This window comes from Apodemus sylvaticus, chromosome 3, assembly GCF_947179515.1.
Source record: "Apodemus sylvaticus chromosome 3, mApoSyl1.1, whole genome shotgun sequence".
Lineage (NCBI taxonomy): Eukaryota > Metazoa > Chordata > Mammalia > Rodentia > Muridae > Apodemus > Apodemus sylvaticus.
The window spans coordinates 115791011-115807046 of NC_067474.1; the positions used below are offsets into that span (position 1 = coordinate 115791011).

Sequence of the window (16036 nt, forward strand, 5' to 3'; positions counted from 1 at the left end):
CTTCAAGAAATTAGGCACATGCCTATCTATATGTTAATTACTATGCAGAAAGCACTTGGTAATTTGGAATTGTTATTTTAGCATGAGAATATGGCAGGAGGAGAAAACAAATCTTACATTTAATATTAGTTGCAGTAATAACTATGCAGCTATAGTAATTCAGTCAAGTTATTATCAGCCAGTTTTGGTGTCAACACACCATCTAGCTCTCTCAACAAGCATACGAATCAGATATAATAACTGAAGTCAGGCAATTGATTCCTTGGGTTTCATGTCCACCACATTTATGTACACATATTCTACAGTCAATGAGTGAAATGTCAGACCTGTGATATTGTTTATGTACCTGTCATTATTGTCATTATTCCCCAATAGTATAGTGTAATTATTTATGTACCATAACCTAGAGATAACAAATGTATACAGAAGGCTATGATAGGTTGCATAAAAATACTGTATTGTTATCTATGAGGCCTGAGCACCAGCAGATTTTGGTACTTACACAGAATCCCGACTCACTGGCACTAAGAGACAACTGTATCTCCACTTGACAGATGAGTCCTATGCTCCCACTTGGGTAGAATAACCCTCCGAAGGCCATTTAAATACAAGGAGTGGAGCTGAGACTTGAACATGTCTCCTTGGATTTCAACTCCTGTGATTACCTCATTTGACAAAGACAAAGGGCTGCAGATGCGTCTCAGCAGCAGAGCACTTGTCTAAACATGTCAGACCCTAGATTTGATTCCAGCACTGTAATAAGTGAAAGGGGGGATGGGCACGCAGCATGCTCAAGGCTATTGATTCAATACCAAGCAGAACAAAACAAACAAACACCCAATAAAGCTTCATAACGCAGAGACTGTTATCTATTTCACGACGCCAAAGCCTGCCTGGGTTCAGTTCCTGCCTCAACTGGGCCAGTGTGTTGTGAGTGATGAGTGATACGTGGCCTCCAGCTGAGCTGACTAAATGTAGGCTACGGGGTGAGGTTACACAAACAGGTGACTCTGAAAGGCGCAACAGCACCTTCCTGGGACATTGCTGGATATTCTCTTCTTTTTCATCAGACACCCACCCACACTTACGTTTGGTTTCTGCCGCCACTGGATCCCAAGATTTCCTGTCACCATGACTTCATAGAGAACATTGCCACTGTCATTTGAATGACACCGACTCAATTCATTTTCTGATGAAATCAGTAGCATAGAAGTTTCAAATATTTCAGCTCCATAATGTTTTGTCAAAGTTTCCAAGGTAGCCAGGTATTTCACCTTCAGGTCATGTGTAGATACACTACTGTCACAGATGGTTTTGTTGTTAAATTCCTTCAAGAAATCCTTGAAAACATTATTTATTCGCATCCTGGTAAGAAGGTTCCTCTGTCTGATGGATTTATTCAAAGTTTCTGGAATATATCGCTTGTAGCTAAAAGAAAATAATGTTTATATATATATAGGTTAGCAAGAAATGATTAGAAATCTGCCTCTATGACTTTTTGTTCAGGCACATGAGAAAACAGCATCTACTACCAAAGGACCATACATGTAAACGACTATGAAGAGAAAGACACAATTCTGATGGATATCGTGCACGGCATCACAAGTTCCACAGATGTCAGCAGAACTGGAGCCCCTCACAGGTGTGGTCAGATTATCTGAGTCACAATGCAAACAGAAAAGCTGACTCATCTAGATTTTTGCTCGCTCGTTTTGGTGCTCTGTGCACAGTAGAACACTCATATGCATTGGTACAACTGGGCATTAGGATAGGGTTCACATCTGTAATCCTAGAATTCTGGAGCTGGAGATAAGAGGATTGTGAGTTCAAGACTCTTCTCAATCATATAGGGACTTGCTTGAGGGTAAGTTAGAATGCTCTGAAAGGCATCAAGCTGCACTTTAATCTCCTATTGAGATTAAGACATTCTAAGCTGCCCACCTATTTGCATACTTTTCTATAAAGTTACATAACTTCTTATGAAAATGATTAAAAACTCACAAATGTTAAATATAAAACAATGTCTACCATGGGACTATATCCCAGTTTGTTAAGGGATCCACAAGTTCCCTAAGCTTTGTTACTTATCCAAGGCTCTCAAGCAATCAGATCTCAACACATGACCATGCTAAACAAGGAGGAGGCAGTCTGAAAACGATCATGACTAATACCCATGAAGGAGCAGGTCCACTGGGGACAAGCCAAGGTAAACTGGCCCAAAGAGTCCCATAATAATACTGTGGCATACTGTGAATTCTCAGTCCAATCTTCAGCAAATAGTATAGTTTTTCTCTTAAAAGTAATATAATAGAATTACAGAATAGTTGTCAATTTACTTAAGTCTCCTGAAAAAAAATAAGATACACAGAGTGAAGGTCACATAAAAGAGCAAAAGCAGCAACTTAGAAAGTATCTAATCGGCCCTGCATGAGGGGTGACTGGGGACTGGACAGCACAAGGAGAAATGAAAATCACCTCATGACATGTACATATCACTCTCATGAACAATACAGACAGAAAACCTCTCCTCTCATACTGGAGCACTGGACCTGGGGCTGAGCCTCACTTTGGATATAACTAGGTGCTCAAGCACACGACACAAGAGCTCTAGTATTATGCTGCGTCCTTTGTGAATAAGCTCTGTAAAATGGGATTGTCTCATCAGTCCTTTTTATTTTATTTTTTATTTGAGACAAGGTCTCATTATGTAATCCTTGCTGTCATAGAACTTGCTGTGTGGACCACATTGGCCTCAAACTAAGAGATCTGCCTGCCTCTGCCTCTCTGCCTCTCTGCCCCTGCCTCTGCCTCCCAAGTGCTGGGACCAAATGCATGTGCCACTAAGCCTAGCTGATGTTAACTTTTACAGCTCATTGGTAGGTGGAAGGGTGATTCAATTTCAGAGTTGGGCTGACATTACATAGACGAAATGTTAATTTCAAACCACACTTTAATACAATTTTCTGTATCAAATAACTGAGCATCCATCATATCAGAAGTACTAGCTCCCAGGCCACAAAGTGCAGATTAAAGAAGGCAGTTCCAACAGCCAGCCTTGTCACTGTAGGAAAGACAGGAGGTAGCAGATCACTCATCTACCTGGATATGTCACCCTAGTTCACATTTCTGAGATTATTAGTTAGCATAAAACATATCAGGCCATGATTTTAAGTGTGTTACAAATATTCAAAGATTTGATTCATGCAGAGAGATGTCAGAAAAACAGTGCAGCAATCAAACAAGATATATGGAAGCATGTAAAATAACATTACAGGGAAGTAAGGTGGAGCCTTAATTTCAGTACTTGGGAGTATTTGAGGTAGGAAAAAGATGAGTTTGAGGCTAGTCTGGACTACACACAGCAATACATGCTTCAAAACCAATGTCCCAAGTCAGTAACAGATGCCCACAATGCACTCGGGCTGTCAGGACGGCGTACCTGATGTCTTTGGGAAGTTCCGGCAACTGCATCTTCTTCATCATGGCATAGTGTGAGATGGCCAGAACAGCCATCCCCAGGCACTCGTTCTCAATATCATGTCCATCTTGCTCTGTTTTGGGCTCCCGAATGGGAGCCAGGCATTTGATCAAATCATACTGTCCCTTGGGAGCAGAGAAGAGAAAAACTGAGTCACCACCTAAGCGTCAAAAGCCACTCTGTTGACCTTGAGAGAAGGGCTGGCCAAAATGCCATACAGCAAGGAGAGGAATCAGTGTGTCTCAGGATTAAAGTTGTTTCCACAAAAGTGGAGCACGAGGCAGCTAAGACTATGCTCTCCCTAGACCATTTCATCCATTCATCCACTCAGTAAGTATTTGTTGAGTACTTGTCAAGGTGCTAGTGAAGAGCACAAATTCACAACCCCCCTTCATGGGGTTTTGAAATAAACAACTGTGAATATTAGGTCTTAACCACATCAGAGCAAGTGACACTGAGCTGACAGCATTAACTTCATCAGCATGTACTATTATGGGGACATGGGAAGGAGTTATATTCCACAGTGCATCATCACCACAAACCATTCGTTTGTTCCACATGTGTAATTCAGTTCCAGTACAGAAGAATGTCATGAGAGTACACTACCTCACAGATGGAGGGAGGAACACAGCATTCCACAGACCAGTGGGGACTTTACAAACAAAATAGTAAAACCAGTATCCACAGCTAGCCTTGTTCAGAGCAGAGATGAGCAGTGCAGGCTCATACTCACCAACCCCTAACCTCCCTGCCAGACGGGTTAGCTATTCCTTTACTTCACCTTAGTCCCTGTCAGAGTCCTACTAGGGGAGGAATCTAACTCTGAGCATGACATCCGGTCAATTCTGAAGAAGAGAAACAGGAAGCACTAAAGTTAGATGCTTGCAAAAAAAAAAAAAAAAAAAAAAAAAAAAAGGAGAGCCAAACAGAGGAGAGGCGTAGAGTGCTGGGCTGAGATAAAGTCTGACCCTGACTCCAGGGCACCTTTCCTCAACATGACAACAGCTGCACCAACTCTCACTAGGTATTCCCACTCTGAGGAAGCTGAACTCCCTGCCACTTTGCCTGACTGCACTTCAGTTTCCTATTATTGTTTTGCTTTGTTTTGTTAGGGGCAAGATGAGCTAAAGTTCTTTCTGTCTACACTAGGAGTTTTTTCTTTCAGGTAAAGCAAGGTCACTGGCCATTTCCAAAAGTTTTGAGAAAGAACAAGAATTTACACCAATAGTATTCAAGAAACAGAAAATGTGATGCAGAGATCTTGGAAGATCTCAGGGAGAGAACCTGACTGAGCACTCTAACCACTACCTCAAGAACTGACCTCCTGAAGGCGAGATTCTAAAGCAAGGGTGGAACCATCCCTGAAGCAGTGCACTCCCCTCCTTTCTTCAGTGAGTTTTCCCAGTTCAAGCCGTTCCACAGGCTCTAGCACTAAAGTCTGTCCCTTTCTGCTCTTTTTTTTTTTTTTTTTTTTTTTTTTTTTTTTTTTTTTTAGTCAGTGTTTCAATGTGTAGCCAGGCTGACCTCAAACTCACAATATGAGTCTGTGAAGTATTGGAACTGCAGTACTTTACAGGTGTGAGACACCGTGCCTGACCCTCATGATTTCTTATGCACTATCTATGCATCATTTACAAACCCACTGTTTCTTGTTGTCTAACTTCAGTATACAACAGGTACACACAGAAACCATACTGTTTCATCCAAGTACCCTCTGTCTTGGCAAACACAACTGCATAAAGCAAACAAGACACAGACACCTAATAAATAGTTATATCAATGAATCGATATGAAGCTATTAAAGAAGAGTCTTTCTGAGACAAGGTCTCACTATAACCACGGCTGTCCTGGAAGTAAGAGTGTGTGTTTGTTGTGTGTATGTGTGTGTGTATGTCTGTGTGTGTGTGTGTATGTCTGTGTGTATGTGTGTGTGTGTACACATGTGTATACAGACCAGGCTGGCCTCAACTTTCCTATAGTTCTGCCTCTGCCTACAAAATGCTGTGATTACAGGTTCACATCACCATGTTCAGCCAGATCAGTATTTATAATGAATATCTGAAAAGTGAGAAGGAAGATGAAAATATGAATAAAGAAGTGGTTTATAAATAACATGGGCCATATGGTATTTTGAAATGCAGTATACACAGTATAATAGAAAATTGACTATTCAGCCATTAGAAACAATGAATTCATGAAATTCTTAGGCAAATGGATGGAGCTGGAGAACATCATACTAAGTGAGGTAACCCAGTCTCAAAAGATCAGTCATGGTATGCACTTACTGATAAGTGGATATTAGCCTAGAAACTTGGAATACCCAAGACATAGTTCACATATCAAATTATGTCCAAGAAGAACGGAGGAGTAGCTCCTGGTTCAGTGCAGCAGTGTAGGAAAATACCAGAACAGGGAAGTGGGAAGGGGTGTTTGGGGGAACAGGGGGAGGGAAGAGGGCTTATGGCACTTTCGGGGAGTGGAGAGCCAGGAAAGGGGAAATCATTTGAAATGTAAATAAAAAATATATTGAATAAAAAAAATAAATCATAAAAAAGAAAAAAGAAAAAGAAAAAAAGAAAATTGACATTGAAATCAGGAAGCATCACATCAAACATTCTAGCTATCCGGGAGCAATGCAATCCCAGGCACCTCCAGCCTCTCTGGGCCGGGCTGCTATCTCACTTCCCTGTGCCTTCTCATGTAGAATACAGCTGACAAGCAAAGTGGTAGAAAGCAGAGGAAAGAAAAGTGACTGGCATGGAAGATCCACATTTGGGAGTCTACGGACTTCCCAGTTACAGTCCTGTCCCAATCACCTGGGCAACAACATTCAAGAACAGGCCATAAAGCACCACTACGTACAGCTGCACAGGAACTCTGAGTGCCACCAGGCCTCATACTCCCCAAAAACTTCAGATCTCCTGGCTCAAGCGCCCTACCTGTGCAAACAGATACTCCAGTGAACTGGCATCCAGGAGTGGGGTTGCTTCTGGGACCCTTTTCTTCTCATAGCCATTTTTCTGCTTCTTTGGAGAATGTCGCCATACAGACTGTTCGTTGTCATTGGTTCCGTGCCAGTTGGTAAAGTAGAACCTAAAAGACAGTATAATAATGTCAACTCTGCTGGAGGAGAACCTGGACTGCTCATCTGGGTGAGGTGTCTATCCAGAGTGGCCCTTGCTGAAGCTGAAGTGCCCTGAGGAAACTGAAGACACAAGCCTTGCCTCCTCAACCCTCATCACCCTGAGCCAACATCTCTTCTCACCCTTCTCACTTTTTCAAGTATGCTGTCACAATGTACCCAGCACCTCCCTTGAGACCAGGGGATAATAAAGTGATGTCCCAGTGGACACAGTACAACCCTTCTGACCTCTGTAATACCTACCACACCTTCCTAGGTGAAAACAACACCTGCTGCAGTGCTATCTACTCCTAACAGCAAAACCTGCAAGCAGACTTCATTGTTTTCTCTGTGCAGATGAGAAAAACTCAAGTTCACTGAGGTGAGGTGATCTAACTCTCCACACCTGACTCACTACCACTTTGGCCTGTCTCCTGTTGGGGAGACAAGCTGTTCTAAGCTGTTCTAAGTGGCTGAGCCACTACGGCCCAGCTGTCTTCAGGCGACAGACTTGGCTCTATCTGGGGAGCTTTCCTAAATATGCCAGTACGTTGACAGAAAAACAACCATTTAACTAAGAAGCAATGAACAATTCCCATCCTAAAGAGCTGCTACTAAAGTCTGACAACAACAGAGCCAGCACAGGACACAGAGGGCTTTCGGGCATAGCCTCTGCCCTCTGTGAGCTCCCTGCCCCACAATACAAAACAACAGGAAGTGGGACACATGTCACAAACAGAACTACACTGCATTGTACACAGGCCCCACATCTCTATAAATATCTGTCGAGAGTAACGTTTTACAGCTTGACTTAAGCTCAGTTTAATAGGATTAAAAAGAAAACACACAGATTCCATGGACACCTAATGATACTGTGAGCCCTTAAAGAACATTTAATAGTTGTCCAGAATAACAAATGCCACACTATAATTCCAACCTTCTGCTATTGCAAAATAACATTATCATCTTCAAATGTGTTGAACCACCTTCATAATTATCCTGGGATGCATACAACCTGAGGCTACAGGTTGAGCATGCCCAGTCCTAGAACACAGACTGCAAACAGGCACGTGGATGAGGCAAGATGCTTCTGCAAGAACAAGATGATGGGCTGAATTGGCCAGGAAACAAACAGGTACATTTTGAAACTGTGGGCGAAGTGAGAGTTCCCTGACAGCAGAGGCCACAACTGTCTTGCCCAGCACCAAATCCCCAGAGCCACACAGCAGGTGCTAAATACGTGCTTCACGGATAAACAGCAGATGATGAACAAACTCAAGGAGTAGCAGCCAACGTGGGCAGGACAGGACGGAACTATTACTTTACAGGGAAAAGCAGTCTGTTGTAGCTTTTGGTGGTTGTGAACAGCCTGTCTTCTCTGTAGCTCACGAAAGGAACTGGGAGACTAAGGGCTTCGGTGTCTTGCATGCAGAAACCACCACAAGACTGGTGCACAAACTACATTAGGCCTCCAAAACAGATGGCAGACTAACCCCTTAATGTCCATATATGTTCTAGGAGATCAGATTCCAATAGGAAGAACCCAAGAAGATCCACCACTGTGCTCACTGGTTTATGTTTATGTGGCCTGGGCCCTAGAGTACTCTTCATAAGAACAACAGAGCACAGCGTTAAGGAGTCAGTGAGGCCCACTCTTCCCATAAGCAGGAAGGGAGTGACCACCTGGCCAGTTACAACGGATCAACCAGGGCCCTGACTGAAGAACACATAGGCCAGGTAAATTTTGGTAGATAAAACCCATGTGAGGACCACAAGCATTAGGTTCAGCATGGCAGGTTTCATGCAAGCTTGCTGAGAGAAGCACTGAGGACAGGTACTCACTGAACCAATCCAACCTATGCACACTCCTTCCACATCCATCTAGGACCAAATACCTTTAAACTAGTAAGCCAGTTCAGTGGTGGTGCTTCCAATTCCAATATTTGGAAGGCTTCTGCAGGAAGATTGCAAGTTCAAGGCTAGCCTAGGCAACTTAACAAAATATGTTTTGGGGGGAAAAAAAGGTGGTGCTTGCTTTGTCAGCACAAATACTAAAATCAGAACAATACAGAGATTGTTAGCATGGATCCAGTGCAAGCGTGACACGCACTTTTGTGAAGTGTTCCAGATTTAAAAATAAAAGATGATTACCAATATTAAAAACTTCTTAAATGCTAATAAAGCAAAACTAAAAAAGTAACATGCCACCATGTCTGGCTTTGTATGTTGAAGCTGGGTGGGATGCAGACTCAGGCCCTGGCAAGCACTCTACTGCCCGACTCCCACATAACATACAATTCTAAAATGTATCAATTTACTATTTAAAAAAGTTACCAAGCTGCTTACTGAACTTTGTATGCATAAGTCCTAATGATACAGTATCAGGTAAAATGGAGTGGGAGTGAATGCTGTGTTCGTGGAGTGCACACACCTTTTCAGAATGATGGGGAGGAAGGAGAGAGCAACACATCAGCCATCTAGAACTGACAGTGCCAGGGAGACACTAGAGATAACTACACATTCTAGGTTTGCATTTAAACTCTGTACCTGATGAGGTTTTTAACTTTCTACAGGATTTTACGGAAGTCGGTGATTTTCACTTCTGTTTTTTTTTCCTTGAAAACAGGTAAAGAATATGGCTGTCTTACATTAACATACATTATAAATAACCACCCATATCATTAAAACAGAAAGGCATGATTAAAGTGCAATAATATTTCCTAAAATAGAGCTGGGATGGCCCTGTGACAGTCACTAGATTTGTTTTCTTACTGCAGCTTCTTCAGCGGTCAGAGTACCAGGTTTCAAGCTCTCTGTAAACTGTTCTACCACAAATGTCTGCACTTAGGGTGGTATCTTGTCCCAGCTTCAAAGAGGCCGTGGTAACAAAACAACATCCTGTTAAAGCACACCGGCAGGTATAAAGTCCAGGTGACAGAGCTGAAGTCTCTGTGTACTTTGTGGCAACTAACAGAATGGGGAGCAGCTAAATGCCACATGTCGCCATGACGACAAGTACCTGGCCTGCTCCCAAGATGGTTTACTAGGTGTGGAACTTCACCAACTCCTTTCTATGTGCAGTTTACCGGCTTTTCCACTGGAAAAATACAAGAATTGAGTCAGGCAAGCTTGGGTCTTTTATAAATGCTAAATGCTGTCATACTGGACTGTGATCTAAGTATAAAATCTACTGGGAACGAATCAGACCTCAAGAGCATGTCTGTCCCTGTCTAAATTTACAGCTGCAAGTCTATCTCACAGTTTTGATCACAGAACCAGCCCACAGGCTGTGGGAAGTAAAATCAGAGTGAGAAAAACAAACCAATATAGTGAGAAGGCTTAACTGGGAGGGCTACAGGTTCCCCTATAACCAGGTAAGAGTCTCACAGGGCACACAGCTCTCCCCACAAGGTGAGAACTTAGTTGAGCACCAGAAGAGAATTCAGCCTCTCAGACTGGCATGATGTTGCACAACCAAAATGTAATGAAGGTGACAGATGAGATGCTATGGAGACCCCAGATATTCTGGAAGGTGTTTCTAGCATGACCTAGCACCTTCTTAGCATCTTAGCAGATCTACTGACTTAACCGTATTGTACAGATCAAGGTACTTTTCAGGAAGGGCCTAGCTGACTTATAAGCTTCATGGCTAAGCATACCTTAGCTTCACTGCCACCAAAATAGTTTCATTCCCAATACATTTCCTCAAAATACATACAAGTCAAAGGTGTGCACCAATGGAAGCAGCAACCGTCTATGTGACCTTGAGATACATAACACAATCTCTAACATGGGGGAAAAGTGAAGTGCTCATCAGAACCAAAAGCATAAACGCAATGAGAGCCCGGTGTTGTCGGGAGTGGATCAAAGCATCACTCCTGAGAGTAGGACTGAACATTTATACATTTATTTCTGTTACCTCTTCAGGTGCTTTTCAGAATGCTTCTTAGCCACAGCCTTTAGTAGGAAACATTTTTTATATCATAACTTAGTATATACACAGACACACACATATCACACCTCAAAAAATTTAAAATATAATGACCTTAGAATATTAGGGGTGTATGTATGTATGTATGTATGTGTATATATATATATATATATGTGTGTGTGTGTGTGTGTGTGTGTGTGTGTGTGTGTGTGTATTTTGTGTGTTTATTTCTTGTTTCTTTTCTTCTATTTTTTTCAAGTGCTGGTAATAACCCATTATGTTAAACCTATAACCATGACTCACTATATGGAAAACTTTTCTAGAAGGCTTGAATTCTATCTAAAACAATCTTGGTATCATGTTTATAAAATGTGAGAGGTGATCAAATTCACTCTGAATCACTGCAACATGGAAGATGTCCCTTCTCATATGAGAAACAAGCAAATAAAATAACCATAGTACTTCTTCCTGTGTGGCTTGGGGCCTCTGGCCAGACCCTGCCCCAGGCGAGTAAACCCTCTGTCACCAGCTCTATGTGCTATACCTCATTCGGTAGTGGAGCCGGAGAGACACTTTGTCATCCACAGTGATGATGTGGTTAGGCGCGTACCAGAGCTTGGTGCTCTCATTGTACAGGGCGAAGAGGTTGTGACAGAGAGGAGAGATACCTGAGGAGAGAGGACACAGCTAAGTTACAGGCAGATGCACTTGGCCATTTGTTTCCAGAGAGCAACACACAGAGAGAAAGAAATTCTCTCATCCAGAAACAATCTTGTCACCTATCGTCTCAGCGCAGATGCAACTCTTAGCTATCTATGTTACTCAGGGAGTTTTAATCATGCTAATCAAAAATCACAGTTCCCCAGGAGCATGTATAGTAGCTCCTGGCAAACCAAATTAAAGCCATTTAAAAATAAAATGATACAGTTCCCATTACAGGAGTCTTTCCAAATTTGGATTAAAAGAAAAAAGGGCTATCTCAGAGTCCCAAGGATCCCATCTGATATGCCCCTTTTAAATCACAGCAAGGGAAAAAACATCTGAGGAAGGTAGAAATTCTTCAATCTGCTTCCTATAATTTGTTTAAACAATTCTGACACTGTGGTTATACATTATATATGCAAAGTTGTTTCTGGCCACCATAAATCTGCATATTAGAATAAAGAAACAAAGTGACTTTGTCAGTGATTAAAATGTATTATAATTAATATTTAAATACACTTAAGTACTCTCCATACTATAATGTATTTATTCACATTAACTAGCAAGAAGAACTCTTAACAAAGCTGGCCCAATAGTACTCTGCCTTCCCACTCCACTATCTGCTCCTTTAATAATAACTAGCATGGTGGGAAAACCAGATTAGGAAATGCCTTGCTTCTGGGCCTATCAGGAGATGAAACATTGAAAGCTAAACTAAAAATTTCACTACAGTTAGGTGAAAATGTAAAGGAAAGTATACTTCCACAACACCACCTACTACTATTACTCATGAGAGCTATAAAAATCTATAACATTCAGTGTCTATGCATTTTCAAATTTACAGAAGAGGTATCATCTATTCTCTACACACTGGGCTGAGGAACACATACTCCTGTCAGACCCTAGCAAACTACTATCTATCAAGAGCTACTTAAAAATATGGCCTCCTTTTCCCACATTGCACAGAGCCCAGTCCATTTCATTCCATGTAGTCCTAGGATAGTAAGAGCCTACCATATTCTTCCCCTGTAACATAAACTATGCCCTTCTGTTGGTGTTCTGGTGTGTAAAGCACCTTACATAGAATGATGCGTTTGGGAAAGTAAACGGGGCCTCCAGACAAGCTATGTTACTAGCAACATCTTAAACTGTCTATAACATTCTCACAATGTTGCTCTCAAAGCTAACGGCCTAGGCAGAGCATGGCCCAGGCTCTCCAGGATCACATCACAGCACTTCATCCCCATACACAGATCTCTTATGATCCTTTCCAAAAAGTTTTATTGGAATACAATTTACCACTATAAAACCCACCTGTTTTAAGTGTATATTCCAGTGAACTTCAGTAAATTAATGTATGTGATATAAGGTGGCTGTTTCATGGTTTTACTTTACTTCCCATATAAAATTAGGTGGGTAAACACTGTGTACCTCCATGCCGGAGGATGACGAAAGATTTATTTTGTTTCGGGGCTTTTGTTTCTCACATTAGTAAGATAATGGGCTAACTTTAAGTAAAACAAGTCTCACTTTTTTTAAAATTAATTTTTAGGTTAATATACAAAGGCTTCATCGTGACTTTTTTTTCAAACATATGCATTTTTACAAACCACACTTTTAAAAGGATTGTGTCCTTTTCATAATGTAGCAAGACCAAGCCACGGGGCTTCTCACTTCAAAGTGGCAGAACAGGCCAGGTAAGAGATGAATGGGCCAAACTCAAGGAATCAGAATACTCAGCAATGCATTAGGAAACAGAACTACCGACTTCGTACATACTTGCACAGAACCTCAGCTAGTATTCTAAAGCTGTCTCATTAATGATAAAGGAGAAATTCACATTTCAGTGAGAAGTGAAGGTCTGGGAGCAGGAAACAAGGCAGAACCGTGGCTTCCAGAACTCACACCTTGTTCTCAGCAGAAATAAAAAGAGGCGAGACTCCACATGTGCTTCTCCACAGCATCCCTGCAGCCTCCCAGCCCTGCAGCCAGTACTCACTGCACTCCTGGGCGGCCCTGATGCACAGCTCCTCAGCGGTATACTCTCCGCTGCCCAGGCGGAGGGGCTCCCTGTCCAACAGATAGAATGTCACCTCCACTCCTGGCTCGGGGACCACCTGCTTCACCTCAGTCTTCTTGAAGCTCCTCATTTTAGCACAGAACGCCATGGCATTGCAGTCCTCTTTTATATTTAGATACTGTTGGGAGGGAAGGGCAGACAATGTAGTCATTCCATGTGCTGTTTGCTATGGAGGAAAGCAAGCAGGCATCTGTGAGACTGGATGAGAACTTCTCCCCTTCTTCTTTCTGAATACCGAGGCCAGACTTAGAAGAGATGAAACTATAGAAATAATTAGTTTTGTACAGTAACTAAGCAGTCAGACCATATTCTCAACAATCAGAATAATCTCAAGCAGGATTTGAATTATGTTCTCTATTTGCATACTAGTGATTGGAAAAAGCTCTCATCTGGAATCACCAACATTAAAGGACTGAATGCTGCTGCCTCTGCTGGAATCATATAACTTATAAGTAACCAACAGAAAGAATTAGTCTTTCTGGTCTCAGCGTTCGTTCATATCCTCATCTGAGGCAGTGCACACAAAGTGACTACTACTTAGGCACTATAAATCACATGGAAGGGCCATGAAAGTTGATGACTGGGGAGAGGTCCCAGCCACTGGAGGGAAGCAGGAGGACAAGCATCTCATGCAAGGCAAGACCCACAGGTAAGTTCTTTGCAGGAAAACCACTCACAAGGCCTTCAAAACAAGTGGGCCAGGACTGAAGTAGCAGTCCGGGAAACTGAGTTCAGCCAAGGGCAATGCAGGAAGAGAGCGAGGGGAACCCCACATATCCTTCCAGCCCTTGCTCAACACCAATGACCTCCCATTTTCCTGCCCCCATAGTACTTCCTTCCTGCCAGCCCTAGCTTCACTTAAGTGTCCAAGTGTTATCTCTGTAACACAGATCAGACCCTCCACTAGTTACTCACTATCTACAGACTCCTGGTTGGCTGGCCTCTCACCCCATCTTCTCTCACTTCTAGCTGCTTGAAACCCAGGCCACCAGGTATTCTGTCCCTTCATGCCACCCATTCTTCCCCTGTGTTGTCTTTGCATATACTGATTCCACTAGTGAAATACACCCGCCTCTTAGTTTTCATGGCAAAGTCCAATCTTCTTCAGAAACCAGCCCATATGAGCACTTCCATCAAGAAAGCTTCACTGAGCCCCAACTGTACCCTTAAGATGGATGCCATCTCTCCTGTGCTCCTACAGTTATCACACTAGCCATAGGTACTATGGTCATTATATTCATACACCTGCGTGCTGTGAATCTCTGAGCATAACAGCTGTATTCATCTTTTACACCCAGTATGAAATACAGAGACTTGCCTACAGTGGGCACTTGGGAGAGGATATAAGGAACTCCCCAAACATGAGGAATCCTACACAGCATATCTTGTCGTAACTCTCCGCACCACATTCATTTGCTTAGTCTATCAGCTGTTGTCGTGTTAGGGAGTGAGGTAATTTAAAAGAGACAGCATCCAGGTATTGAATTTTAATTTATAATATCCCAAATAATCTAAAAACCAGAATCTACTTGAAATCTGGCTGAAGTCTAAACTAATGACTTACCCTATAGTAGGTGAAAAAGCCCAGCACTGCATCCCTAACTGAAAAACCAAGATTCAAATCAACACTGTTTTAAGCCTGCTTCACAGTGTAAGACAAAAGAAACCTCTGTTTTGGAGATTCGTGGTAGATAGTGCTATTAGCAACTGCAAAAAAAAAAAAAAAAAAAAAAAGCCCAATGATAACTTCTGACAGGAGACAGTCTACTATACAAGGTGCCTCTACAGCTGCTGAAAATGTAGACACAAAGCTACATGACCAACACTGGATGGCTCAAGGGAAAGAGCATAGGGACCTGTGAGTATATCATGCACTGAAACCTAGAAGGAAGGATGATACCCTGGTCACAGTATAGCTATTCAGGAGAGCTTACAAGAGAACTTAACTTTACTTCCTGGAGCTTTTGCAATGAAGGAGTTGTTTAAACCAGCATATCCAACAGTGGAAATGGATAATATACAGATCAGACAGACAGACAGACAGATCAGAGCACAGTCCTATTGGTTGAGTGTCCCGGTTTAAGGCCAGGTGCAATAGTATGGCCATAATCTCTACACTGGGTAGGCTGAGACAGGAGGATCTCAAGCACATACAGTATGGACTTCAAAGTAAGGCCCTGCCTAAAAGAATAAAAGAAGGAAATGTGCATACCTGCATTTATTCGGTTGTCCAGTGTCCCTGAAAAGCAGCCTGGATTTTCTTCTTTACCTTCTAAAGCCCATTCAGAGCTGATCTAGAGACAAAAATAAATCAAATCAGAGGTTATTAGATTTTAAAATAAGAAAGTATTTCACTATGGAAACAGCAGAGCCTACACATGTAGGAAAGTGCATTTAGAAGAAAGGGGTAGGCAGTGACTAGGAGAGACACTAAGAAGGCAGAGACAAGAGAAGGCGGCAGGACTTTGGCTTCCAGGTGTAGAGTGCCCTGACCTAAGAATGGGCATCCATGCCTCTCTCCCGATGCTGGGAGTGATGGTATAGATACCACAAAGAGTCTTTGCCAACAAGACAATTCTTGGGAATCTGAAACCTTTTTCTGAGATCCAAGAGAAACACATGATGCCTAAACATATACTCAAGCAATATATTCTAGCCACAAAACATAAAATAAGTTTTTTTTTCCAGTTCTAACCATTTGCCTAAAAACTGGAAAATATCATC

General features: G+C 42.2%; 1 protein-coding gene and 1 non-coding gene across 2 annotated transcripts in view; one reads left to right on the plus strand and one right to left on the minus strand.

The window, feature by feature from the left end:
* Nucleotides 1-15606, minus strand: part of Jak1 (Janus kinase 1) — a 44084-nt gene extending 28478 nt beyond the window's left edge. Inside the window, exons 1-6 of the mRNA XM_052176842.1 lie at nucleotides 15525-15606; nucleotides 13232-13430; nucleotides 11075-11198; nucleotides 6418-6571; nucleotides 3440-3603; nucleotides 1089-1428 (exon numbers count right to left, since the gene is read on the minus strand). Coding sequence (XP_052032802.1) covers nucleotides 1089-1428; nucleotides 3440-3603; nucleotides 6418-6571; nucleotides 11075-11198; nucleotides 13232-13430; nucleotides 15525-15530 — 987 coding nt within the window. The 5' untranslated portion in view covers nucleotides 15531-15606. The remainder of the gene's footprint in view (nucleotides 1-1088; nucleotides 1429-3439; nucleotides 3604-6417; nucleotides 6572-11074; nucleotides 11199-13231; nucleotides 13431-15524) is intronic.
* Nucleotides 8627-8733, plus strand: LOC127681842 (U6 spliceosomal RNA). Its single transcript, XR_007977200.1, has one exon. It is a non-coding gene; the product is annotated as a U6 spliceosomal RNA (small nuclear RNA).
* Nucleotides 15607-16036: the final 430 nt, after the last annotated feature.